The 27,567-nt window shown below is 45.2% G+C and overlaps 2 protein-coding genes across 2 annotated transcripts; one reads left to right on the top strand and one right to left on the bottom strand.

Annotated features, from left to right (window-relative positions):
- Positions 1-10,400: 10,400 nt before the first annotated feature.
- LOC308661336 (uncharacterized protein) lies at positions 10,401-12,169 on the top strand (the record flags this gene model as incomplete). The annotated part of the gene is made up of 2 exons (XM_081316258.1): positions 10,401-10,415; positions 10,544-12,169. 2 exons carry the CDS (start codon positions 10,401-10,403, stop codon positions 11,693-11,695), a joined length of 1,167 nt encoding a protein of 388 aa, XP_081172384.1. The 3' UTR covers positions 11,696-12,169.
- Positions 12,170-19,982: 7,813 nt separating this feature from the next.
- Positions 19,983-26,777, bottom strand: LOC308664087 (uncharacterized protein). The gene is made up of 2 exons (XM_081321068.1): positions 26,723-26,777; positions 19,983-25,097 (listed from the first exon to the last, which is right to left on the bottom strand). The coding sequence occupies exon 2, from the start codon at positions 24,327-24,329 to the stop codon at positions 22,509-22,511; it is 1,821 nt and encodes a 606-aa protein (XP_081177194.1). The 5' UTR covers positions 24,330-25,097; positions 26,723-26,777; the 3' UTR covers positions 19,983-22,508.
- Between the last annotated feature and the right edge of the window lie 790 nt (positions 26,778-27,567).

Genomic DNA, 27,567 nt, shown 5'->3' with positions numbered 1-27,567 from the left:
CCCCTGGACTAGACATACCCAGTTCCTGCAACTGTTGTTCGTGTTTTAATTTCAAGCTCCCAAATATGTTTATTGCTCTTTCATTTCCTCTCTCTTAGTAAATATTAATTCCAGGATAGCTGACCTTCTAATTCCCTCATCTACCTTTTGGAGGACAAACTTGTCAGGTTCGTCAGGAATCTAAGAACACACTGGGTAACAATTTTTCTGGAATGGTAGAGGTTTCTCCTGACTGAGTAGGGGACTGGACTGGAAGATTTCTAAGGTCGCTTTCAACTGTGTTGTTTGTTCAGTTATGGACCTGCTGTTTTATTGGCTGATCTGCCTCTGTATCTTATGAGATTTTTTTTCATTTTTTACTTTCACATCTAGCCAACAAGCACGGTACTTCCTATTGGTGTCCCATCCATGTATTAACCAGGTTCAACTAAAAAATAGAAAAGTTTTATAAAAGTTACAAAAAATCCCCAAAACCAACCCGCCCTAAACCCACCCCCCTCTCCCTCCCCCACTTCCCAGAGCTGAGTACAGGGTTACAAATATAATAATCATAATCTAACTAACATTAACCAACTATATAAATAACCAAGTTCATAATGCGCTTTAACTCCCCTTTAACATAAATACAAGCAAAATAAAAGTATACATAATAATAAGAAAACCATAAATTAAAATCCAAATTATTAAACAATACAATATCCAAGTTATTAAACAATACTAATGCTAAAAATAATAAACTAATACTAAAAATAATAAGCTAATACTAAAAATAATAAGCTTACCATTTGTTTCTTGAGCCTTCGAAGTTACAATGGCACTGTGAAAGCAGACATACACCTGGTCCACAAATTTGTGGTCATCGTAGTGTTGCAGAATCAAAGAGACTCAGACCCCGGAATCAAAAGAAGTTTCTTTTATTTTGCACAAAAGGTTCAGAGCAAAAAGCAATATCAATGTCTGAACACGTTTTCATGGAAAAGCCAGATTGTTGGGGGCAATTAAGCTGACTTTGTAATAATGCCGCTTGGGGGGTGTATGAAAGCCCTAATAAGCAGGCATATACATAGAATGAAGGCTACTGCTAAGCTTGTAAGCCGCCCTGAGTCTTCGGAGAAGGGCGGGATATAAATGGAATTAAAATAAAAAATAAAATAAAAAATAAATAAATATATAGTCTTCAAAAGTAGCAAAACACGGAAATGTAACTTATGAGCATTGATTGATTACTTGAATTACAGCCCCCAGCCCCCCTTGTTGCAATGCTGAATTTAGCTAACTATCTTGCAACCTTTTACTGATAGAAGTCACAGGTTTCTTGTAGAAGCACTTAAGTTTCCAGCACCATGTTTGTGGTTAGCTACAAACGAGACATATGGGGTTAGATGTATCACAGCTCTATGCTTGACTAAATAGGTGTGAGAGACAGATGAACTCGTGGTTTGGCATTTTCCATTTCCTTGTTCTTTTCTAACTAATGCACGCGTTTTCTTTATGCCTCACTTTTATGTCCTGCCTTCACTTTATGTCCTGTCTCACTTTATGTCCTGCCTCATTAGCACTTGTTCAGTGACCACACATCAGCACTTCCTGTGGTTATGAAGGCGCAGGAAAAGGAGTTGCATCAATTCAGGTTCTGCCAATTGATGCATATTTATGATGGTTGCGGCATCCACACACATGATCCCTATTTGTAAACTTCCCAGCTACTGTGTTTCCCTGAAAATAAGACCGGGTATTTATTTTTTTTTGCCTCCAAAAGAGGCACCTAGTGTTATTTTCAGGGGGGTGTCTTTTTTACTCATCTCCGGCACCAGCAGCCTTGCCCAGCTGGCCCACTTCTTTTGCAGCTGAAGGAGCAGCTTCATTCTGCAGCTGTTGTGACTCAGGGCCAGCCTGTGGGTCCGACAGCCGGCTCCGATGTATCGGAGGACTCAGATGTGGGGGAGGAGGGAAACGAACCGGCTGATGATGATTTGGAGGCTTTGCAGAGTCCTCAGCCGGGGACCTCTTCTCAGCTGTGTGAGCCCGAGAGTGCGGAGGATGATGACCCACAGCTGGCCCTGTTCAAGGACGCCCGACGCAGGAGGCAGACGAGCAGGGACAAACAAAGAAAGACTATGGGACTCCTCGGGAGGAGGCACAGGGAGACCACGCCCTGAGCTCTCTATAAAAGAAGTGTTTGGGGAGGGGCTGGTTGCTGAAAGCAACTTTTCCGCTTGAGAAGACAAGCTCTTGTGTTTTTGTTAACTGCGTAATTAAATCTTGGCAGAAGCCTTTTAGCCTTGGACGCTTTCCAGACTCTTCTTTTAATTAGGGGTTGCGAGAAGAGGGCTGGTTCAGAACAGTTTGCTTTCAGCCACCCACCCCTTAATACTACGATGGAGCAGCTTCTTGCCGAGAATGCCCAGCTCAACCAGCAACTCACCTTGCTGGCCACTCAGGTGGCACAACTGCAGGCTCAGGTACATGCTGCCCCCCCACCCAGGAGGAAATGTCAGATAGCTATGCCGGATAAATTTGCTGGTAAACCAGAACTGTTTCCTGCCTTCCTGGGACAATGCCAGCTTTATATCAGCGTGAGAGCAGCTGATTTCCCCACTGACCGAGATAAGGTGGGATTCGTGTTGAGCCTTCTGTCGGGAGATGCAGCTCGTTGGGGCACGCCTCTGTTGGCACAGCCTAGCCCTTTGTTGGATAACTTTGGGGGGTTTTGTGACCATATGCGCCTCATGTACGAGGACCCGATTAAGGCGCAGACCGCCACCCGACGTCTGAAAGCTTTGAGGCAGGGTCAGCGCCCCCTACAGGCCTATATCAGCGATTTCCGGCTGCTTAGCCAGGATTCCGCCTGGAATGAGGCTGCGCTCGTGGATGCCTTTCAGGATGGCTTGTCAGAGGAGATGTTGGATGAGCTGGCCCGCGTGGACATTCCCTCAGACCTGAATGGGCTGATCCATCTTTGTCTGCGGATCGATGCCCGGCTGCAGCAGCGTAAGAGTCGCCGTGCCACCCCACAGACCCCTGCCGCCCCTGTTGTGCGTGAGCCCCCAGTCCAGAGGGAGGAGCCAATGGAGCTGGGTGCCGCCAGGTCCCGTCTATCGGTGACGGAAATGGACAGACGACGATCGGAGGGGTTGTGTTTTTACTGTGGGGACCCTGGACATTTGGCTGCTTCTTGCCCGAAGAAGCGTCAGCGGGCGTCAGTGACCAAGCCTGCCCCGAGAAAGTCCCCTGCTTTGCTATCGGGAAACGGCCCGAGCCCGATCTAGACGGTGTGAAAGATCGGGCGACCCACAACGATCACGCCGAGTGACGCCGTTCCGACGGTGCCTGTGAACCTCCACGGCATTTGATTTTGGAGGCACGACTGATCCTTCCTGGCAAGCCAGAGGGGATTCCGGTCCATGCCTTAATTGACTCTGGGGCTACCACTAACTTTATGGATTCGGCCTTTGTGGCCAAATGGGCTGTTCCCCAGTGTCCGGTGGATCCGCCCATGCTTGTGGAGACCATCGATGGTCGAGTGCTCCTGTCCGGGCCTATCACGGCCGCCACGCAACCCGTGTGTATGGCCATCAGTACCCATGTGGAGGCCATTCAGTTTTACGTCACTTCGGATCTGCACTTCCCCGTGGTCTTGGGACTGGCGTGGCTCCGGGCGCATGATCCACAGATCTATTGGTCTCAGAACTTGGTCACCTTCCCAAGTTTGCAGTGCGTGGACCACACCCGCCATATCTGTGCCGGCCAGGTGGAGGGTTCCTCAGGGGTTTCCTTGCCTCCCGTACTGTCCGACTTTGCTGACGTGTTCAGCGAGTCAGAGGCGGACCAATTACCCCCGCACAGGCCCTACGACTGCTCCATTGACCTAGTCCCTGATGCGCCTCTCCCAGTGGGGCGTTTGTACTCCATGTCGGAGCCCGAGTTGGCTGCATTGCGGGACTTCCTGACAAAGAACTTGGCTCGTGGATTCATCCGGCCCTCGTCCTCGCCAGTGTCTGCGCCCGTGCTCTTCGTCAAAAAGAAGTCGGGCGAGTTACGACTTTGCTGTGACTACCGGAAACTCAATGCCATCACGGTGCGTAACCGCTACCCGCTGCCCCTCATCCCCGAGCTCTTGGACCGACTCCGGGAGGCTAAGATCTTCACGAAACTGGACCTGCGTGGAGCTTACAACCTCGTCAGGGTTCGGCCGGGTGATGAGTGGAAGACGGCGTTTGGTACTCGCTATGGACATTTCGAGTACACAGTGATGCCGTTTGGCCTGACCAACGCCCCCGCTTTGTTTCAGCATTTTATGAACGACATCTTTCGGGATCTGTTGGACCAGTTTGTAGTGATTTACCTGGACGACATCCTGATTTACTCCCCGTCGCGTGAAGCGCATCATCAGCATCTCCGTCAGGTCCTGCAGCGCCTCCGGAAACATCGGCTGTTTGCCAAGTTGGAGAAGTGCCAGTTCTACCAGGTGACCATTGATTTCTTGGGCCACCGCATTTCTCCTGAGCGCATCGCCATGGATCCAAGTAAAGTTGAGTCGTTGCAGAGTTGGCAACCCCCGCGTCGCGTGAAGGATGTTCAGCGACTTCTTGGATTTGCCAACTACTATCGGACATTCATCCCTGGCTTTGCTGCCTTGACAGCCCCCCTCACCCGGCTCCTGCAGAAGAAGACTCGGTTCCAGTGGAACGCCCCCGAACAACAGGCGTTCCAAGCTTTGAAGGACGCCTTCATGAAGGAGCCCATCTTGAAGCATCCTGACCCGCAACGGCCGTTTGTCGTGGAGGCGGACGCCTCCGACATTGCCATTGGGGCCGTGTTACTCCAGGCAGCGACGCCCAACGGTACCTTTTTCCCTTGCGCGTATCACTCTCGGAAATTGAATCCCTCGGAGCGCAACTATACCATCTGGGAGAAGGAGCTGCTGGCCATCAAGGCGGCGTTCGAGGCTTGGAGGCATCATCTGGAGGGGGCGCGGCATCAAATCGAGGTCCGGACGGACCACAAGAATCTGGAAAGCCTGCAGACCGCTCGGAATTTGAACCAACGCCAGATCCGGTGGTCCCTCTTCTTTGCGAGGTTTGACTTCCGGGTGCGGTACATACCAAGCGGGCACAACCAGAGAGCGGATGCTCTGTCCAGGAAGCCCGAGTACACCCGAGTGGAAGACAAGCTTCCGCCCAGGACAGTGATCCCCGTCGAGTCTTTTGCTGCGGTACGGGAGCCGGTGGATATACGGGCTCGGATCCGGGAGGCGCAGCAGCAGGAGGCGTGGGTGGCTCAGCGGAAGGAAGAGGTGGGGCCAGATTCGCCTTGGTCGGTCACGGATGGACTCCTGTATTATCGTGACCGGCTCTATGTTCCAGGAGGGCCACTCAGGGGACTCGTCCTCAGCCAATGTCATGATAACCCGGCTGCGGGGCATTTTGGCCTGTTCAAGACTCTGAACCTGGTCTCCCGTACTTTCTGGTGGCCCCGAGTCCGACACGATGTCCAGTCTTATGTCACCTCCTGCGTCCCATGCAGGCAGGCCAAGTCAGCGACAGGGGCCCCGCCTGGTTTATTGCAGCCTTTGCCAACGCCCAAGAGACCCTGGGGGGCTGTGTCCATGGACTTTCTGACGGATCTACCCCCATCCTCCGGCTTCACGACAGTGTTTGTGGTGGTGGACATGTTGACCAAGATGGCGCACTTCATCCCCTGTCGCGGCTTACCGTCAGCTCGCGCCACTAGTCGCATGTTCATCCAACAGGTGTTCCGGCTGCACGGCCTTCCCGATAGGGTCGTCTCCGATAGGGGGGCCCAGTTTACAGCCCGCTTCTGGCAGGAGTTGATGCGGGCGTTGGACATTAAGGTTTGCCTCTCGTCCGCGCATCATCCTCAGACCGACGGGGGTACCGAGAAGGTCATCGGCATCTTAGAGCAGTATCTGCGCTGCTACGTTAACCTGCAGCAGGACAATTGGGTGGACTACTTGGCCATAGCCGAGTTTGCCTTTAACAACTCGCAGCACACCTCCACGCAGATGACACCGTTCTTGGCCAACGTGGGTTATCACCCCAGGTTCTTCCCTCTTTCTCCCGTGGACTCACCGGAGCCGGCAGCGAACGAATTCATGGCGGAGTTACAGGCAATCCATCGGTTGGTGCGACGGCAGCTGGAGAAGGCCAAGGCCGACTACAAGAGGTTCGCCGATCGGTCGAGAAGGGATACGCCTCCACTATCGGTGGGGGATCGGGTCTGGCTGTCCACCAGGAACCTGCCATCCACTCGGCCGGCGAGGAAGCTGGACCACCGTTACCTTGGACCGTTCCCAGTCGAGGCCGTCATCAACCCGGTCGCCTATCGTTTAACTCTGCCACGTTCCCTGCGCGTGCACCCCGTCTTCCATCGGTCCTTGCTGGTCCCCGAACGACCGGCCTGTCCACTTCGCCAGGCGGAACCTCCACCATCAGGAACTCGTGATGGAGGCAGCACCCCCGAGTACGAGGTCGCCAGCATCAGGGATTCCCGCTGGCTGAAAGGTCGCTTCCAGTACCTGATCGAGTGGAAAGGGTACGGGCCGGAGGACTTCACATGGGAAGACGCGACCGCCGTTCATGCCCCTGCGTTGGTGACTGCTTTTCACGAACAGTTCCCATCCCGACCGCATCCGGATCGGCAGACCCGGGGGAAGGGCCCTGCGGTGCGGGATAGTGTTGTGACTCAGGGCCAGCCTGTGGGTCCGACAGCCGGCTCCGATGTATCGGAGGACTCAGATGTGGGGGAGGAGGGAAACGAACCGGCTGATGATGATTTGGAGGCTTTGCAGAGTCCTCAGCCGGGGACCTCTTCTCAGCTGTGTGAGCCCGAGAGTGCGGAGGATGATGACCCACAGCTGGCCCTGTTCAAGGACGCCCGACGCAGGAGGCAGACGAGCAGGGACAAACAAAGAAAGACTATGGGACTCCTCGGGAGGAGGCACAGGGAGACCACGCCCTGAGCTCTCTATAAAAGAAGTGTTTGGGGAGGGGCTGGTTGCTGAAAGCAACTTTTCCGCTTGAGAAGACAAGCTCTTGTGTTTTTGTTAACTGCGTAATTAAATCTTGGCAGAAGCCTTTTAGCCTTGGACGCTTTCCAGACTCTTCTTTTAATTAGGGGTTGCGAGAAGAGGGCTGGTTCAGAACAGCAGCTGGGAATGGAGCTTCGGCCTGAATTTTGCAGTCAGGTCCTTCTGGAACGCCACTGCCGCCATAGCTCGGTTCTCGGCTGCAGTGGCCTTCTGGAAAGGCCTCTGACTGCAAAATGCAGGCCTGGGACTCCACAGAAGAAGTGGGCTGGCAAGAAGAGGCCTAGCTGCAAGGTAAGTGGGTGCGGGGCACGTGGGGCAGCTCCAGATCCCCACCCTCACCTTAGCTTGCTTTAGGTATCTGCCTCCCCCCCAAGTAGGGCTTATTTTGAGGGTAGGACCTATATTAGGCCCACCGTCAAAAATCAAGCTTGAGCTTATTTTGGGGGGTAGGTCTTACTTTTGGGGAAACATGGTAGCTTCTGGCAAGCAAAAACAGTGGGGAAGCCAGCAGGAGGTGGCAAGTCAAGGTCATGTGAAATTGCTTAACAACTGCAGAGTTACAGAACAAAGCTCTTCCTTACATTTTTAACATTCATTTGAGATGCCTTTATACATTCTGGACAATTTGTCCAGTGTTAGATACCAACATGACATTTATAAAAGTTTTCTTTTAAATTATAGTTTAATGTGAATTTTAGATCTTTGGTCCACCCATTCTCCCATTGTTCAAGCATTATGTTACATCCAAAGTTCTTTACCCACTGAATCATACAATGCTTTAGATACTCATTCTCCAAGTTCCTTTTCAATTACAGTTTATAAAACTTAGCAATAATATGTTCAACACTACCACACAATAGCATTTCCAACCCATTTTTCACAAAATGAAATCCATAGCTCTTTTTGTCTAGTTTAAATCTTTCTTTCAATTGTAAATACAGTATGTAAATCAATGGCAAACACATCCTTCTGATTCCAACTTCTCTTTAGATTTCAGGATAAAGTAACCATAATTGAAAGATATTATTTGACTATAAGTCCACTCGTCTGGCCTTGCCACCATTTCTTTTCTTAAAAAAAGTTCCTGGGGAGATAGCCAAAGAGGCAGAACCTTATTTTATATTTCTTTCAAATACTTAGGATGGCACATCAAACAAAGTGATTATTGTAATCAACATTTGCTTTAACCTGATCATACCATAAATACCTGTGCCATCAAAATCTTAATTCATGGGCCTCTAGTGTCAAGATTCTGATTGATGAACCCAACCAAGCAAACATCATCGAGACATTCTGATCTCTTAATTGAAAACTTTATTGAGTACATCATTTTGGCATGTATCAAAGCAAAACCAGCTCTGGCAAAACCCCACCCAACTCCATATAGTTCCATATAGCATGGAATTCTCCCTCTTCCTTGCTCAGGTCACGTTGCTCAATTAAACGGAAAAATATTGTTATGAGAAAGTGTCTCTGGGTCTGATCAGAAACCTGGTGATGCCGTCCTTGATTCTCATGGTCTGGCTTCTTGATCTTTGAAATTTGCATCCCAATCCCTTTTCCTCCTCCCCCTAAGTTCGTTGGCAAGCTGAGGAGCAATAACTGTAACTCCAGCAAAACCATGCTTCAAAACGTGACATCTATCTCAAGTAATCTCTTATTTTGGAGAGTCACCCACTCCTTTTGCCAAACAGAACAAACCCCCCCCCCATCAAACTACAATTTTAAATCGGATAAACTCAAACCTCTCCTTTTCTTAGCGTCTTTCAATAATTTATATTTCATTCTTGGCTTCTTCCCTTGCGGTATAAATTTAGAGATCTCCATGTGCCATTGTATAAATGGAGTGTCAGTTACAAGTTTTGGTAAAGACTGAAACAGAAAAACCATATTTAGCAAAACATTTAACTTAATTACTGAGATTCTATCTAATTGTAATATTAAGAATTTATTGACGTAAGTCAACAAGTTTATTTCATGTTTGAATGGATATTTGAACGTCAGTCTTGGTAATCTTATATGTGTCAAATGAATCATAATTATGTAAGAGGCTATTTTAACATCATGGCAAGTTTGTATTTCACTGGTATACTTTTTCATTTCACATCTGCAAACATTATATAAACAATTAAAGTTACGCTTTTATTTGAATCTTACAGACAAAGAGCATGATAATAAGAGCACTCCAGACAACTGAGAATAACAAGCAACATTGAAAAGGAAAGGAAATCAAAGCCGAGATCAAAATATTTTCCATTTTCCTTCACAAAATACACAATTCTCCATCCCCGGAAGGTGACAGACAAAAGAGAGAAAATCAAGAAGAGATTTCAAACTGGAAAAAGTAGAGCATGCGGAATTCAAGGATACAAACATGAAAACATCAACAGAAATTATTTTTCCATTCAGAAAACTAGAGAAATATCTAGAAGTCAGTCGGGAGGAAAAGATTATTTGGGAAGTCATGGCAGGCAGACAGTAATGCTGCCCCTGCCCTGGGAGGAAGAAAAGAGTAGCTTCAAGCAAAGCAACACTAAACAAGGGATCACACATAATTTTGATCTCCTCAAGAATATCAGTGGTGGAAAAGCTCCACCAATGAGCATATTATGGGAAAGGGGCAGATTTCAAATCACACAAAATTATGAACCAAATAATCCATATTGGAGAAAAGCCGTACAAATACTCTGAATGTATCAAAAGCCCTTTTCAGAAAAGCTTCCTGGTGGTTCATGGAAGGACCCACAAAGGAGAGGAGCTCCACAGGTGCTCCCAATGCAGTAAATGATTTGTGAGCATGGCCACTTGGTGATACATTAGAGGCGTCACATCAGGGAGAAACCCTTTCAATGCTCTGATTCTGTGAAACGTTTCGGTCAGAACTCCAGCCTGGTGATACACCAGAGGATGCAAACAGAAAATAAATCACATGAGTGTCTTGATTGTGGGAAAAGTTTCATTGCAAATTCTCATCTTGTGAGACACCAGAGGATACACACAGGAGAGAAACCCTTTGAATGTCCTGACTGTGGAAAACGTTTCACTCAGAAATCTGGCCTGGTGATACACCAGAGGACCCATACAGGAGAGAAACCCTTTGAATGTCCTAGTTGTGGGAAAAGGTTCAGTCACAGTTCTAGTCTGGTGACACACCAGAGGATTCACACAGGAGAGAAACCATTTGAATGTCCTGACTGTGGGAAAACCTTCAGTCATAACTATGAACAGGTGATACACCACAGAAATCACACAGGAGAGAAACCATATGAGTGTCCAGTTTGTGGGAAAAGTTTCAGTCAGAATTCTAACCTGGTGCAACACCAGAGGACGCACACAGGAGAGAAACCGTATGAGTGTCCAGATTGTGGGAAAAGGTTCAGTCACCGTTCCAATCTGGTGACACACCAGAGGATTCATACAGGAGCAAAACCTTTCGAATGTGCTGATTGTGGGAAAAGTTTCATTCAAAATGCTTACCTTGTGAAACACCAGAGGACTCACAAAGGTCAGAAATCATATGAGTGTCCAGACTGTGGGAGAAGTTTCATTAGAAATTTCCAGCTCAGGAGTCACCAGAGAATACATACAGGAGAGAAACCTTTTGAATGTCCAGATTGTGGGAAAAGTTTCAGTCACAATTCCAGCCTGGTGAAACACCAACGGACTCACACAGGAGAGAAACGCTTTGAATGTGCTCTTTGTGGGAAAAGTTTCAGTCAGAATTCCAGCCTAGTGATACACCAGAGAACTCACACAGGGGAGAAACCATATGAGTGTCCAGTTTGTGGCAAACGTTTCAGTCACAATTCAAACCTGGTGAAACATCAGAAGACTCACACAGGAGAGAAACCCTTTGAATGTCTTGATTGTGGGAAAAGTTTCAGTCAGAATTATGAACTGGTGATACACCAGAGAAATCACACAGGAGAGAAACCATATGAGTGTCCAGTTTGTGGGAAAGGTTTCAGTCACAATTCCAGTCTAGTGAACCATCAGAGGATTCACACAGGAGAGAAACCATATAAGTGTCCAGAGTGTGGGAAAAGTTTCAATCAGAATTCCAATCTGGTGAAACACCAAAACACACACACAGGAGATAAACCTTTTGAATGTCCTATTTGTGGGAAAAGTTTTAGTCGGTACTGCAACCTGGTGAACCACCAGAGGACTCACACAGGAGAGAAACCATATGAGTGTCTGGTTTGTGGGAAAACTTTCAGTCACACTTCTTACTTGGTGAACCACCAGAGAACTCACACAGGAGAGAAATTATATGAATGTCCAGATTGTGGGAAAAGTTTTATTAGAAAATTCCAGCTCACCAGTCACCAGAGAACTCACACAGGAGAAAAACCGTATGAGTGTCCGATTTGTGGGAAAAGTTTCAGTCACAATTCCAGCCTGATCAAGCACCAGAGAAATCACACAGATGAGAAACCATATAAGTGTCCAGATTGTGGCAAAAGTTTCATTATAAAATTGCAGCTCATGAGTCACCAGAGGACACACACAGGAGAGAAAGCCTTTGAATGTCCTGATTGTGGGAAAAGTTTCAGTCAGAATTCAAACCTGGTGAAACACCAGAGGACTCACATGGGGGAGAGCTTTCAAATGTCCAATCTGTGGGTGGTGATTCAGGTGTAAATCTCCCCTTATTGAACACAAGAATATAGACACTGGGCAAAATTTAATGAATTTAGAGAAGCCTTGAATTTCTTTTCTGATCTCTAATTGAATGTGTAGGTGAGAAATTGACTATTTGAATTCTGGCCTGATGCTTTTAAGTTAACACATCTCAGGTTTAGACCAGTAGGTGGAGAGAAAAATGTGGAAATTGTTAGTTTGATAAAGGCTATCCATTTCTGGATATTTTTGGGTGGTAGTTTTTGCATATTGATTATGGAATTCCAACATATGGACTTTCCGGCTTCTACCTTGGTGTCCTCCAGATTTTGAGAGCCAGAATTCCCCAGCTACCATATAGTCTTTGAGATGCAACTGTAATGGGGCCTGCCAATTTTGGTTGGATTTTGCAATGATGGTTAAGCGAGATTTCCTTGCTGAACTACCCCTGCCTGATGAAGCTGTTAAACAAATGTGTAAGTCCTCCATACCTTTTGAACCTCAGGTTGGTGAAGAAGAGCAGGACATGTATCACTAGGCTGCATGGCTAAGTCATGAAAGCAGTTGTTATTTTCACCATGACTGGGCCATGTGGACTTGTGGAAGCAGCTGCCATTTTGCCATGACTGCCTCTGGGTCAAAATGGTGGCTGCCTCTTGGTCACTGTCGCCTGGGAATGGGACAGACTGTTCTGTTTTGCTACCTTAACATTTTGTAGACTGTGTTAAGGGACTGTAGATGCCTTGAAAATGGTGGCTGCCTCCAGGAGATCTCCAGAGGACCAGGCCATGTATCTTGCTCAATAGTAGTAACTGTGAGAGGGATCTCAGAGTCCTAGTAGACAATCACTTCAATATGAGCCAGCAGTGTGCTGCAGCTGCCAAAAAAGCCAACACAGTGCTAGGCTGCATTAACAGAGGGATAGAATCAAGATCAAGTGAAGTACTAATACCACTTTACAATGCTTTGGTAAGGCCACACCTGGAATACTGCATCCAGTTTTGGTCACCACGATGTAAAAAAGATGTCTAGACTCTAGAAAGAGTACAGAGAAGAGCAACAAAGATGATTAGGGGGCTGGAGGCTAAAACATATAGGGAACAGTTGCTGGAATTGGGTATGTGTAGTTTAACGAAGAGAAGGGTGAGGGGTGACATGATAGCAGTGTTCCAATATCTCAGGGGCTACCACAAAGAAGAGGGAGCCAAGCTATTCTCCAAAGCACCTGAAAGCAGGACAAGAAGCAACGGATGGAAACTAGTCCAGGAGAGAAGCAACCTAGAACTAAGGAGAAACTTCCTGACAGTTAGAACAATTAACCAGTGGAACAACCTGCCTCCAGAGGTGGTGAATGCTCCAACACTGGAAGTTTTTAAGAAGAGACTGGACAGCCATTTGCCTGAAATGGTATAAGGTTTCCTGCCTGAGCAGGGGGTTGGACTAGATGACCTCCAAGGTCCCTTCCAAATTATTATTATTATTATTATTATTATTATTATTATTATCATCATCATCATCATCATCATCATCAACATCTCTGGGGCACATGATAAGTGGATAAGTACCACTTGCACCATTATTATACCAAAAAAAGCCAATGCAGTCCTAGGTTGCATGAACAGAGGAATAGTGTCAAGACAACAAGAAGAGATAGAATTGCTTTATACAGTGCTGGTGACATCATACTTAGAATACTGTGTCCAGTTCTGGTCACCACGATACAAAATAGTTGTTGAGAGTGCAGAGAAGAGCACTAAAGATGATAAAGGGTCTGGACACCATATCATATGATGATCAATTGTGGGAGCTAGGCATATCTGGGGTATCACAGGCAATCATTAGGAGGGACATGATAGCTGTCTTCCAGCACTTGAGGGGCTGTCAACAAGAAGAGGGGATTGACTTACTCTCTAGGTCACCTAAGTGCAGGATAAGTAGTAATGGATGGAACTTTAGGACAAGAAGTAATAGATGGTGGCTTATTCAAATGAGATACATCATACTGTGTTTCCCCAAAAATAAGACCGGGTCTTTTTTTGCCTCCAAAAGAGGCACCAGGTCTTATTTTCGGGGGATGTCTTTTATGCTGACCTCTGACACCGACAAGCCCGTCAGCCGGTTCACTTCTTCTGCAGCTGAAGGAGCAGCTTCATTCTGCAGTTGCATTCCAGCCTGTATTTCGTAATCAGGCCTTTCTGGAAGGCCACTGCAGCTGAGAACTGAGCTACGGATTCAATCCATAGCTCAGTTCTAGGCTGCAGATGCCTTGCAGAAGCGAGCTATGGATTGAATCAATAGCTGCGTTCTCAGCTGCAGAGGCTTTCCAGAAAGGCCCCTGACTGCAAAATGCAGGCTTGGGGATACCACATAAGTGGGCTGGTGAGAAGAGGTCTGGCTGCAAGTGGGTGCGTGGGGCAGCTCCATACCCCCATCCCTGCTCTAGCTTGATTTTTAGGTATGTGCCTTGCCCCAAAGCTAGAGCTTATTTTCAGGGTAGGCCTTACTTTCAGGAAAACACAGTAGAAGTAAGGAGTAATTTTCTGTCAGGGAGGGCAATTAATAGAATAGCTTGCCTCCAGGGATTGTGGCTGGTCCATTACTGGAGATTTTCAAGAACACGCTGGACGACCATTAGAGTGGGATAGTATAAGGCTGTGGTGGCGAACCTATGGCACGTGTGCCACAGGTGGCACACAGAGCCCTCTCTGTGGGCACACGTGCTGTCGCCCCAGTCCTAGGCCTTCAGCTGGGTTTTATAAAACCTTTTTGCTTTAGGTTGCCACCGCCATGTGCAAAAAAAAAAAAGGTTCAATCAGTCAATCAATTCAACTTATGGGGGGAAAAAATCTCGCAAAGTTGGAATTGATTGATTTTATTTTAATTCCATTTTTTTAGTTCCATCCAGTCTGCTGTTACCACCGCAGCCACTCCACCCAATGGGTCATGCCCACCCAGCAGCCGATGATACCTAAGTGGGCTTTGGGTTGCAGTTTGGGCACTTGGTCTCTAAAAGGTTCACCATCACTGGTATAAGGTTCCTGCCTTGAGCAGCAGGTTAGACTAGAAGACCTGCAGAGTTCCTTCCAAGCCTATAACGCTATTTTTCCATGAATTTAGCGGTAGTTGAGAAAATAGGTGCAGCGCAGCCCAATGAACTTGCTCCTCATAAAGGTTTTTTTTAAAAGTATTTTATTCAGAAAATTAATATAAAGTATAAACATCCTCCTTAAAAGGAAATTTAAAAAAACAAAAACAAAGATAGACAAAAAAAATTTAAAGAATGAAAATATGTTCATTAAAAAAGACAAAAATAAATTTACATATATTATTCCCCCCCATTTGAGCAATCATAAATATATTGGCGCAATATTAGTTGCGTTCCGTTGCGAAGCAGGCCCCAAATTTATAAAGTTCTACCTCTACCATCAAGTTCCCTTCTTCCAGTGCGCTCCCACAGGGAGGGTCTTCTCAGGGTGCCGCCGGTAAAAGATTGCCGGCGGATAACACCCAGAGGGAGGGCCTTCTCTGTGGGTGCGCCTGCCCTCTGGAACCAGCTGCCTGCGGAGCTTAGGACTGCCCCCGACCTTCGCTCATTTCGCCGGGACCTGAAGACCTGGCTCTTTGAGCTTTCCGGCCCAGGCTGAGAATTTTAATTGGGGTTTTTATTTTTAGGGATTTGATTTAATCTTTTTTAATTGTTTTTAATTTTTGTATCGATCTTTGTTTTAAATACCCTGTAAACCGCCCTGAGTCCTTCGGGAAAGGGCGGCATATAAATCCAATAAAATAAATAAATAAATAAATAAATAAATAAAATAAATCTATTTACAACCAATCTGACCTTCCTCTCTTTACTAGAGAGAGAGGCAAAGTAGTTAACAGGTGAACCAGCAACTAAAACACCAAAGCATTTTGTTAACAATCTATATTTGCATTTAAGTTGTATAAAGTCTAAAGTCTGGGACGGCTTCTTATTTACAAACCACCAGAATCATTATCTCTGATCTGTCTAGGATGAAATATCTTTGTTTGATTGCTATTAATAAAACTTTTTCACAAGATTTTGTTTGAGAACAATTAAGAAAATAATTGAGTCTTATTCCCCCAAATCATAATCCTCTTGGTCGACCTCTTTTCCCAAAAGAGTCCAGTCCAAATTGTTTTCCAGTTAGATATATGGGAAGTACCTCCCCCATTTATCACTAACCTCATCACATCTAAGTCCAGCTCATCATACATCAAATCCGTTAACTCCAATTCTGTAGAATCCCTACGGTGAGGGTTCTTTTAAGAAGTGGTTGTGTTCCACGTGGCAGGTTTTGGGATGAGCTGAGCTCACCAAGCCATCCATTTGGGAGGGAGCCATCCATTTGTGTGTGGTCACAATCCCAAAATCAGTTCCAGAGGAAGGGGACCTTCCACACCAGAAATGTTTTTTCCCACCACGATCCTTCACATCCTTCTGTGTAACCCCCCCCAACTGGGTACGACAACAATTATTTCCTCCCTGTGATGCTTCCAGCAAGTGACATCTAGATGGCAGACGGCTTTTGTTCTCCCTTACCATTTGCCTCGTTTAGTAACCATTCAAGATTATGATATATATATAGATAAGGGACGCGGGTGGCTCAGTGGGTTAGGACGCTGAGCTTGTCGATCAGAAGGTCGGCAGTTTGGCGGGTCGAATCCCAAGTGCCGCATAGCAGAGTGAGCGCCTGTTACTCGTCCCAGCTTCTGCCCACCTAGCAGTTCGAAAGCACGTAAAAATGCAAGTAGAAAAATAGGGACCACTACGGTGGGAAGGTAACAGTGTTCCGTGCGCCTTTGGCGTCCAGTAATGCCGGCCACATGACCACGGAGACGTCCTCGGACAAGCGCTGGCTCTTCGGCTTTGAAACGGAGATGAGCACCAGCCCCTAGAGTCAGAAACGACTAGCACGCATGTGCGGGGGAACTTTATATATATGCAGTGGCAGCTCATATTTGTGTAATTTTTTTTTTGCTTGCTAACAAAGAATAAAGGGAGACAGATATGATCATTTCAAACTTATTTGTTCTCATCAGTCAGCCATACCCTTCTGAGATTCAAACCTGGGCCGACACTGCTTAAGACGCAGTATATCCAGAACAAATATGGGACTAAAAAGTTTCATGTAGCATTTGAATAAGTCTTTCCTTCTTTTCTCTTTTTTTCCCCTCTTTTTTATATATTTTATATTAATAGTGTTTGTAGTTATCCTATATGAGCTAGAGAGTGATAGATTTTAGAGTTTATGGTTGTTAGCATATGGTTGTTTATGATTCTTTTTTTTTTGTTTTTTATACCTTGTACTTAACTCTGGGAAGTCGGGGGGGGGGGAGGGGGGAGGGGTAAGGAGGGAGGGATAGGGGAGGGGTAGGGGGGTTTGTTAAAGACAAAATGTATGATAAAACTTTTCAATAAAAAAAAAAGACGCAGTCGGCCCAGGTTCGAATCTCAGAAGGGTATGGCTGACTGATGAGAACAAATAAGTTTGAAATGATCATATCTGTCTCCCTTTATTCTTTGTTAGCAAGCCAAAAAAAACCCCAACTACATATACATATACATATACATATACATACACACACATATCTCCCAGCTTTGCAATCGTTGCATTTTAAAACCATCCAATTGTCCCAAAATCATGTGATATCCATTAGCATGCTTCCCAATCAGCTGAGGACAAGCAAAGTTCATGGAGAAAACAGAAATAAAATCACAAGTAGCGTTCAGCTGATGTCTCAATATCCACAGGGATTCATTTAATGACCAGAGGCCAAGTGAGGTCAAAAGCCTGTTTGCAATCAGGTGATTTTTTTTTCACTTAGCCATCATGAATCCTAGCAAAAAGAATCGCTAGTCACACTTGTGGTCACTAAGCGAGGACTACCCTCCTTCATTCATCCCCACCCTTCAGGCTTGCTCTTCCTGCAGTTGATGGGGAGGCGACCAATGTGCATTAGGGGGGTCTCTCTGGAGGGCGAGAGCTGGGGTGCTGCAGGGGTGAGGGTGCAGTTGCTGGGCTAGGAGTGGGGACGCCCGAATTCCAGCCCCTCCTCAGCCATGAAAGGTCCCTCAGTGTCAGCCCCGCTTGATAGGACCAAGAAGTTGACTCCACAGGAAGACTTTTTTTAAAAAAAAAATAGACATGGGGGGGACAGGTGGCAGGTTCTCTGGAAGACAGGGTGAGGGCTGAGCCCCAGACATGTCTGCTCTGACCCTTTTTTTTTCTTCAATTGAGACTGAAGGTAATGAGAAAATCTTGCAAATCTGATTGATTTGTGCTTTCCCCCCCATCTCCTTATAATGCTCCTATGAATTTGTTTGAGCCTGCTTGTAACATTATCTCTATTGTGGACTTGAGGTAGGTTGCTTATCCCCCAAGGCAGGGGTCCCCAACCCCCAGTCCATGGACCAGTACCGGGCTATGGCATGCCAGCAACCGGTCCGCACAAACAAGCAAAGACTCATCTGTAGGATGCAGGCAGCACACAAAACCACACACACTCCGCTGCGTGGAAAATCCTTTCTCCACAGAACCGGTCTCTGGTGCCCAAAATGTTGGGGACCTCTGCCCTAAGGCTATTTTCTTTACTCTCTGCCCTGGAGGCCTCTGGGCATAGGACTGGCATCTGTGTCACTAAGCAGCCGGTCATTAAGTGTGGTGTCACATGACAGTGCCAACTTACACCTGTTCCTCTGCGGTTGTTAAGCAAAGCATGACTGTGACTTGAAAACTCCTGCCGGCATTCCCCACTTATTTTTCTTGTCAGAAGCTAGTGGGAAAGACACAGATGGGGATCGTGAGCGTGGGATGCTGGAACCATTATAAATGTGCACCCGTTTGTTGCATTTTATGACCTTTCTTGCCACAGTTGTGAAGCGCATCACTGCAGGGTTCAGTTAGTAACGGGGTTGGGCTTTTTGTATTAAAATGTTTATTATTCAAAATACAAAGAAAAATAAAATTGGGGGAAACTAAGGGAAGGAAAAAGGGAAGAGGAAAAATGGGTAGAGGGTGGGAAAAACGTTGACGTCCAACTCTTTTTAGCTGAGTAGAATATAACGAGGTTACAACTTCAACTTTACTTTTACTCGTTTATACTAGTCATTTATTAACTAACCCATCTAATCAGCAAAAGCAAAGTTTCTTTTTCTTCCATCACAAGCACAAGATTTCCATATAAAAACAAAATTGGATATATTCTCTTCTTCAGATAAAGCAATTAATTGAACCATCTCTACTTTTTCCTTTGCTGTGGGAAATACTATATATTTCTGCTTAGACTTATTAATCGTTGTATACTGCCATCATTTCTATTATTTATTTACCGGTATTTGTTTCGATTTATATACCGCCCTTTTCCCGAGGGACTCAGGGCGGTTTACAGGGCAAATTAAAACAGTGCAATGTACAAATTAAAATAAAATAAATAGCCCCCAAAGAGTTTAAAATGTAAAACCTTAAAACCCCTCAGTCCAGGCCGGCTAACTCAAATAGCCAAGTTTTTAGGTCCCGGCGAAACGAGCGAAGGTCGGGGGCGATCCGGAGTTCCACAGGCAGTTGATTCCATAGGGCAGGCGCGCCCACCGAGAACGCTCTCCCCCTGGGGATTGCCCGCCGGCACTCCCTGACCGGCGGGACCCTGAGGAGGCCCTCCCTGTGGGAGCGCACAGGCCCTCCCTGTGGGAGCGCACAGGGATCAGGTGCTCCCTAAGATAATCCGGACCCATGCCATTTAGGGCTTTATAGGTCATCACCAGCACCTTGAATCTCACCCGGAGGTCAACTGGAAGCCAATGCAGCTCGCGGAGAAGAGGCGTTACATGGGAGTATCGGGAGACCCCCATCACAACTCGCAGGGCTGCATTCTGCACCAGCTGAAGCCTCCGAGTGGTCCTCAAGGGCAGCCCCATTTCTATTAACAAAATTCTCTATTCTGATTCTTTAGTCTTAAAGGAAAAAATAACTTTTTTACATCCATTTTAAAAGACTAAACTTTTCTTTAAAAACATTTCTAAAATCAGTAAGGTCTAATACATCTTTTTTCACTTACTTCTAATATGCATACTCTGAAGTTCACTTTCAGTTTTATTTACAAGCAGGGGTCCCCAATCTGTTGGCTGTGACCCAATACCAGGCAGCGGCCTTAATCATCACCGGGCCAGGTGAATGACCAGCCGGTCTGCACAAAAACCCCACTTGCGCAAACCTTGTGTCCGTTCGCAGCCCCACTTGCGTGAGCCTCATTGTGCACGCTCATGGCCCCATATGGACCTGCCCCTCCCATAAAACCAACCCCTCTTTTCCTCCCTACTCCCCCCCCACCGCTCTGGGCCACCAACCCGGAAGGTTTGGGGAACTGTGTCGTAAAGACTTGCACATTTACTTGGAACTCTTACTTTCAATTGCGCTGAGAGGTTTAAACAGTCATCTTCATGCCTAGTGGACGGTCACTTAAATATGAGCCAGCAGTGTGCAACAGCAGCCAAAAAAGCTAATACGATCCTTGGTTGCATAAACAGGGATAGAGTCAGATCCATATGAAGTATTAGCACCACTATATAAAAACTTAATAAGACCACATCTGGAATACCGCATCCAGTTTGGGTCACATTAATAAAAAGATGATGAGACTTTGGAAAGAGTGCAGAGAAGAACAACTAACATGATTAAGGGCCTGGCGACTAAGGCATATAAAGAACAGTTGGAGGATTTGGGTATGTCTAGTCTAGTGAAAGGAAGGACTGGGGAGACATGATAGCCATGTTCCAATATTTGAGGGGCTGCCGCAAAGAAGAGGGGGTCAACCTATTTTCCAAAGCACCAGAAAGTGAGACAAAAAACAAAGGATGGAAACTAATCGAGGAGACAAGCAACCTAGAATGAAGGAGAAACTTCCTAACAGTGAGAACAATTAACAAGTGAAACAGCTTATCTTCAGAAATCGTGGGTGCTTCATCACCGAAGGCTTTTAAGAAGAGACTAGACAGCCACTTTTCTGAAATGGTATAGGGTCTCCTGCTTGAGAAAATAGGTTGACCCCTTCTTCTTTGTGGCAGCCCCTCAAATACTGGAACACTGCTATAATGTCACCCCTGGTCCTTTTCACTAGACTAGACATACCTAATTCCTGCAATTGTTCACCATATGTTTTAGCCTATGTTCCTCTAATTGTTCTTGTTGCTCTTCTCTGCGCTCAATATATGGTGGCGACCAAAGGTGGATGCAATATTGGGAGTGACTCTTTTGTTCTATCTGTTAATGCAGCCACGATTGCACTGGCTTTTTTGGCAACTGCAGCACACTACTGGCTCACATCAATCAATCAATCACAGTAGAGTTGGAAGGAATCTTGGAGCTTTTCTAGTTCAACCCCCTGCTCAAGCAGGAGACCCTATAGCATTTCAGATAGTATGTTCTCCAGTTTTTTCTTTAAAACCCTGTGATGAATCACCTACAACTACTGAAGGCAAGCTGTTCCACTGGTCAATTGTCCTCACCATTAGGAAATTTCTCCTTAATTCCAGATTGCGTCTCTCCTTGATTAGTTTCCATCGTTTCTGGTCTTGCCTTTTGGTGGTTTGGAAAATAACTTGCCCCCCCCCTCTTCTTGGTGGCAGACCCTCAAATACTAGAATACTATCATATGACCCCTAGTCCTTCTTTTCTCTAGACTGGCCGTACCCAATTCCTGCAACTGTTCTTCATGTGTGTTTGTTCTGTCTTCAGGCCTCTAATCATCTTAGTTACTCCTTTGCACTTTTTCCAAAGTCTCAATATATGTTGTGTAAATATACCAAACCGGGATACAGTATTCCAAGTGTGCCCTTAAAGGTAAAGGTTCCCCCGCACATGCGTGCTAGACGTTTCCAACTCTAGGGGCCGGTGCTCATCTCCGTTTCAAAGCCGAAGAACCAGCGCTTGTCCGATGACATCTCCGTGGTCATGGGGCCGGCATGACTAGACGCCAAAGGCGCACAGAACGCTGTTACCTTCCCACCGTAGTGGTCCCTATTTTTCTACTTGCATTTTTACATGCTTTCGAACTGCTAGGTTGGCAGAAGCTGGGATGAGTAACAGGCGCTCACTCTGTTACGCAGCACTCGGGATTCGACCCGCCAAACTGCCGACCTTCGGATTGACTAGCTCAGCATCCTAACCCAATGAGCCACCGTGTCCCTAATAGTGTGCCCTTACTAAGGCTTTATAAAGCGGTACTAATACTTTATGTGATTTGGATTCCATGCCTGTTTAAACAACCTAGGATTGGATTCGGTTTTCTAGCTGCTGCCGCACAGTGGTGTCTCACATTTAAGTGGTTGTCCACTAGGATTCCAAGGACCCTCCCACAGTTACTGTTTTTGAGCTAGGTTTTGCCTAAGCTGTACTTCTACCTTTGCTTTTTTCCTGTCTAGGTATTCTCCACATTAATTTTCATGTTGTTGGATAGGGTTCATTGTTCAAGTCTCTCAAGATCTTTTTGGATCCTGAGCTTCTCTTCTGGGGTGTTGGCTATTCCTGCCACCTTAGTGTCATCTGCAAATTTTATGGCTTCCCCTTCTATTCCCTCATCTAAGTCATTTATGAAGATATTGAGGAGTACTGCATCTACAACAGAACCTTTCTTTCTTTTAAAATGTTTTGTCTATCCTTGTTTTATTTTTATTTATTCTGGCATCAAGCCTGAATTCAAATAGTCAATTTCTCACCTACACTCTCAATAGGAGATCAGAAATGAAAACCAAGCCTTCTCTAAATTCATCAACGTTTGCCTCATTTCGAATTCCTTGTGTTAAAACAGGGGTGATTTACACCTGAAGAACCATCCACAAATTGGATATTTGACAGGTCTCTCCCATGTGAATCCTCTGATGTATCACCAGGTTGGAATTCCGACTGAAACTTTTGCCACAAACAGGACATTCAAAGGGTTTCTCTCCTGTGTGAGTCTTCTGGTGTATCACCATGTTAGAATTCTGATTGAAACATTTGCCACAAATAGGACACTCATATGGTTTATTTCCTGTGTGATTTCTCTGGTGCTTCACCAGGCTGGAATTGTGACTGAAAGTTTTCCAACAAACCGAGCACTCAAATGGTTTCTCCTCTGTGTGAGTCCTCTGATGACTTGTAAGCTGGAATTTTCTAACGAAACTTTTCCCACAATCTGGACACTCATATGATTTCTCTCCGATGTGAGTCCTCTGGTGGCTCAACAAATAGGAATTGTGACTGAAACTTTTCCCACAATCAGGACACTGAAAAGGTTTCTCTCCTGTGTGAGTCCTCTGGTGGTTTACCAGGCTGCAGTACTGACTAAAACTTTTCCCACAAACAGGACATTCAAAAGGTTTCTCTCCTGTATGTGTTTTTTGGTGTTTCACCAGATGGGAATTCTGACGGAACCTTTTCTCACACTCTGGACACTCATATGGTTTCTCTCCTGTGTGAATCCTCTGATGGTTCACCAGGTTGGAATTTTGACTGAAACTTTTCCCACAAACCGGACACTCATAGGGTTTCTCTCCTGTGTGATTTCTCCGGTGTATCACCAGTTCATAATTCTGACTGAAACCTCTTCCACAATCAGAACATTCAAAGGGTTTCTCTCCTGTATGAGTCTTCTGATGTTTCACAAGGTTGGAATTGTGACTGAAACTTTTCCCACAATCTGGACACTCATACGGTTTCTCTCCTGTATGAGTCCTCTGGTGAATCACCAGGCTGGAATTCCGACTGAAACATTTCCCACAAAGAGCACATTCAAAACATTTCTCTCCTGTGTGAGTCCTCTGGTGTCTCACGAGGCTGGAATTCTGACTGAAACTTTTCCCACAATCAGGACATTCAAAGGGTTTGTCTCCTGTGTGTATTCTCTGGTGACTCATCAGCTGGAATTTTCTAATGAAACTTTTCCCACAATCTGGACACTCATATGATTTCTGTCCTGTGTGAGTCTTCTGATGTTTCACTAGATAGGAATTCTGAATGAAACTTTTACCACAATCTGGACACTCATACGCTTCCACTCCCATGTGTGTCCTCTGGTGTTTCACCAGGTAGGAATTTTCACTGAAACGTTTCCCACAATCAGGACATTCAAATGGTTTCTCTCCTGTGTGAGTCCTCTGGTGTGTCACTAGACTGGAACTGTGACTGAACCTTTTCCCACAACCAGCACATGCAAAGGGTTTGTCTCCTGTGTGAGTCCTTATGTGTATCACCAGGCTAGAATACTGACTGAAACTGTTCCCACAATCAGTACATTCAAAGGGTTTCTCTCCTGTATGAGTCCTCTGGTGCATCAGCAGGCTGGAATTCTGACTGAAACCTTTCCCACAATCAGGACATTTAAAGGGTTTCTCTCCTGTATGAGTCCTGTGGTGTATCACCAGGCTGGAATTCCGACTGAAACCTTTCCCACAATCAGTACATTCAAATGGTTTCTCTCCTGTGTGAATCCTTTGGTGTATCACCAGTTCATAATTCTGACTGAAACTTTTCCCACAATCAGGACATTCAAATGGTTTCTCTCCTGTGTGAGTCCTCTGGTGTCTCACAAGGTGGGAATTTGCAATGAAACTTTTTCCACAATCAGGACACTCGTATGATTTCTTTTCTGTGTGCATCCTCTAGTGTATCACCAGGCTGAAGTTCTGACTGAAATGTTTCCCATAATCAGAGCATTCAAAGGGTTCTCTCTGGGGCGAGTCCTATAATGTATCACCAAGGGGCCATGCTCGCACATCATTTACCACGTTGGGAACATTTGTACAGTTCCTCTCCTTTGTGGCTCCTTCTACGAACCACCAGGGAACTGTTCTGAGAAAGGCTTTTGATACATTCAGAGTATTTGTATGGCGTTTCTCCAATGTGGATCATTTTGTTTATAATTATCTGTGATTTGAAATCTGCACCTTTCCCATAATGTACTCATCGGTGGAGCTTTTTCACCACTGATATTCTTGAGAACATCAAAATTATGTGTTATCCCTTGTTTAATGTTGCTTTGGTTGAAGCTACTCTTTTTTTGCTTCCAGGGTGAGACCTGCATTATTGTCTGCCTGCCGTGGCTTTCCAAATGTTCTTTTTCTCCCCACTGACTTCTAGATTTTTCCCTATCTTCCTGAAGGGAAAAATAATCTCCTTTGACCTTTTCATGTTTGTATTCTTAGGTTCCGCATGCTCTACTTTTACAGTTTGAAATCTCTTCTTGATTTTTTTCTCTTCTTGATTATTTTCTCTATTGTCTATTACTTGCTGTGGAAGCAGAAGAATTGTGTGGTTTTTCTGAAGGAAATGAATAATATTTTTATTTCTTGTTTGATTTGCTTTCCTTTTCAATGTTGCTTGTTATTCTCAGTTGTCCAGAGTGCTCTTATTTGCATCCTCTTTATCTATAAGATTAAAAAAATGTAATTTTTCATTGTTTATAAAATGGTTGCAGAAGATGTGAAAAGAAAAAGTATACAAATGAAAAGCAAACATGTCACAAAGCTAAAATAGCCTCTTACATTAATTATGATTCATTTGACACAGTGAATATTACCAAGACCCAAGTTCAAATATCCATGAAATAAACATTGAACTGGGTCAATAAAAAATTCTCAGCATGTCAATAATTGAAGAGAATCTCAGTAATTAATATAAATGTTTTATCAAAGATTTTTCTGTTTCAGACTTACCAAAACTTGTAATTGATACTCCGTTTATACAATGGCAGATGGAGATCTCTTGAGTTTATATTGCAAGGGGGAAAACCCCCAAGAATTAAATAAATTATTGCAAGACACTAAAGAAAGAGGAGCCTTGGGTTTACTAGATTTGAAATTGTACTTTGATGGTTTTTTGTTTTATCTGGCAAAAAGTGTGGGTGATCCTCCAAAATAGGAAGTTTCTTGAGCCAGGGGGCCATGAATGAAGATTTGGATGGCACAGCTATTTATGGTATGATCAGGTTAATGCAAATGTTGATTATAATAATGACTTTGTTAGACATGCCATCCTAAGAATTTGAAAGAAAAATAAAATAAGGTTCTCTAGGGAGATGCCTCTTTGGCTGTCTCCTCAGGACCTTTTTTAAAGAAAAGAAATGGTGGCGGGGCCAGACGGTTGGACTTAAGAGTCAAATAACGTCTTTCAATTATGGTGATCTTATTTTTAAATCTAAAGAGGAGTTGGAATCAGAAGGATGTGTTTGCCATTGGTTTACATATTTACAATTGAAACAAAGATTTAAACTAGACAAAAAGAGCTATGGATTTCATTTTGTGAAAAACGGTTTGGAAATGTTATGGTGTGGTAATGTTGAACATATTATTGCTAAGTTTTATAAACTGAAATTGAAATGGAACTTGGAGAATGAAGCATTGTACGAGTCAGTGCATTTTGCTGTACCCTAAAGGAGTCTCCCCCCTTTACCCAACCTACACAGTTCTCTCGTCCCCTTTTCCAACAATTTTTATGGCGAGACGAGAAACAATGGGTGGAAACTAAGCAAGGAGGGAAGCAACCTACAAACAAGGAGAAATTTCGTGACAGTAAGAACAATTTACCAGTGGGAAACAATGGTTTTTGCCTCCAGAAGCTGTGGGTGTTCGATCACTGGAGGTTTTTAAGAGAGTGGACAGCCATTTATCTGAAATGTGTAAAGTCTCCTGTTTGAGCAGGGCGTTGGACTAGATCAGGGGTAGGCAACCTCGGCTCTTTTATGACTCATGGACTTCAACTCCCAGAATTCCTGAGTCAGCACAGCTGACTCAGGAATTCTGGGAGTTGAAGTCCATGAGTCATAAAAGAGCCGAGGTTGCCTACCCCTGGACTAGATCAAAGGTAGGCAACCTTGTCTCTTTTATGACTCGTGGACTTCAACTCCGTGCTGGCTCAGGAATTCTGGGAGTTGAAGTCCACGAGTCATAAAAGAGACAAGGTTGCCTACCCCTGGACTAGATGATTCCGCTGTGGAGGAAACCAAATAGCCCGATTTGCTCCCGGCGTCTCCTTCGACCTGCCCTCAACTCACCTTCCGGCTGATGCTTCCACCCTTGCAAGAAAGCGAGAGAGCCACTCAGCACGTCACTTCTCCTCCCGTGAGTGATCCGGAAGAGGAAGTTACTCTGTGCTTCTCCTCTCCTCCCAGCCTTTCTAGCAATACAATGCTTGATGGTTTTAACTCCTTTAAGCTCAACCACCGATACCAGTATTGTATTGTTGCTTTTCTAGGCACGGATGCTGCCTATCTGACCGCCATCTCGCAAAGGGTGTTTGTTTAAATTTTGTATACATCTCTCTTGTGTTTTCTGTTTGAATCTTAATACAGAGATGGAAAAATAATTGTGGATGGTCATTAAAACTTTTCAAAAATAGCAAATTTAATGATGGCTTAAACTTTTGCACAATACTCTCTATATAAAGTCCTGCTCAGGACTTCTAGTATCTTGCTCTCATTCCAGTCTTTCTCTCCAAGTTTAATTCGATGAAGACCGATAAATTCTATTCAGATTGTACTTTGTACAATGTGTTCCCTTCTTGGGAGTAGACAAGCAAAAAGCTTATTTAATGATCCTTTTGGGATTTCTTTGTAAAGGAACCATTCCATTTTTCCCCTCCTTGTTGCTACCTAGCAGTTTGAAAGCACGTAAAAATGCAAGTAGAAAAATAGGGACCACTACGGTGGGAAGGTAACAGCGTTCCGTGCACCTTTGGCGTCTAGTCATGCCGGCCACATGACCACGGAGACATCCTCGGACAAGCGCTGGCTCTTCGGCTTTGAAACGGAGATAAGCACCGGCCCCTAGAGTCAGAAACGACTAGCACACGTGCGGGGAAACCTTTACCTTTTTAATCTTGACTCTGGCTCATCATCAG

The sequence above is a fragment of the Vipera berus genome (genome assembly GCF_964194415.1).
Source record: "Vipera berus genome assembly, chromosome: 2".
Taxonomy (NCBI): Eukaryota; Metazoa; Chordata; class Lepidosauria; order Squamata; family Viperidae; genus Vipera; species Vipera berus.
The sequence above is the reverse complement of the archived record's forward strand: the minus strand, read 5'-3'. Positions and strand labels throughout refer to the sequence as shown.

What these genes read in the sequence shown, in the direction of transcription:
- LOC308664087 (XM_081321068.1), bottom strand. Translation starts at nt 24,329, where the DNA reads ATGCACACAGAAAAGAAATCATACGAGTGTCCTGATTGTGGAAAAAGT.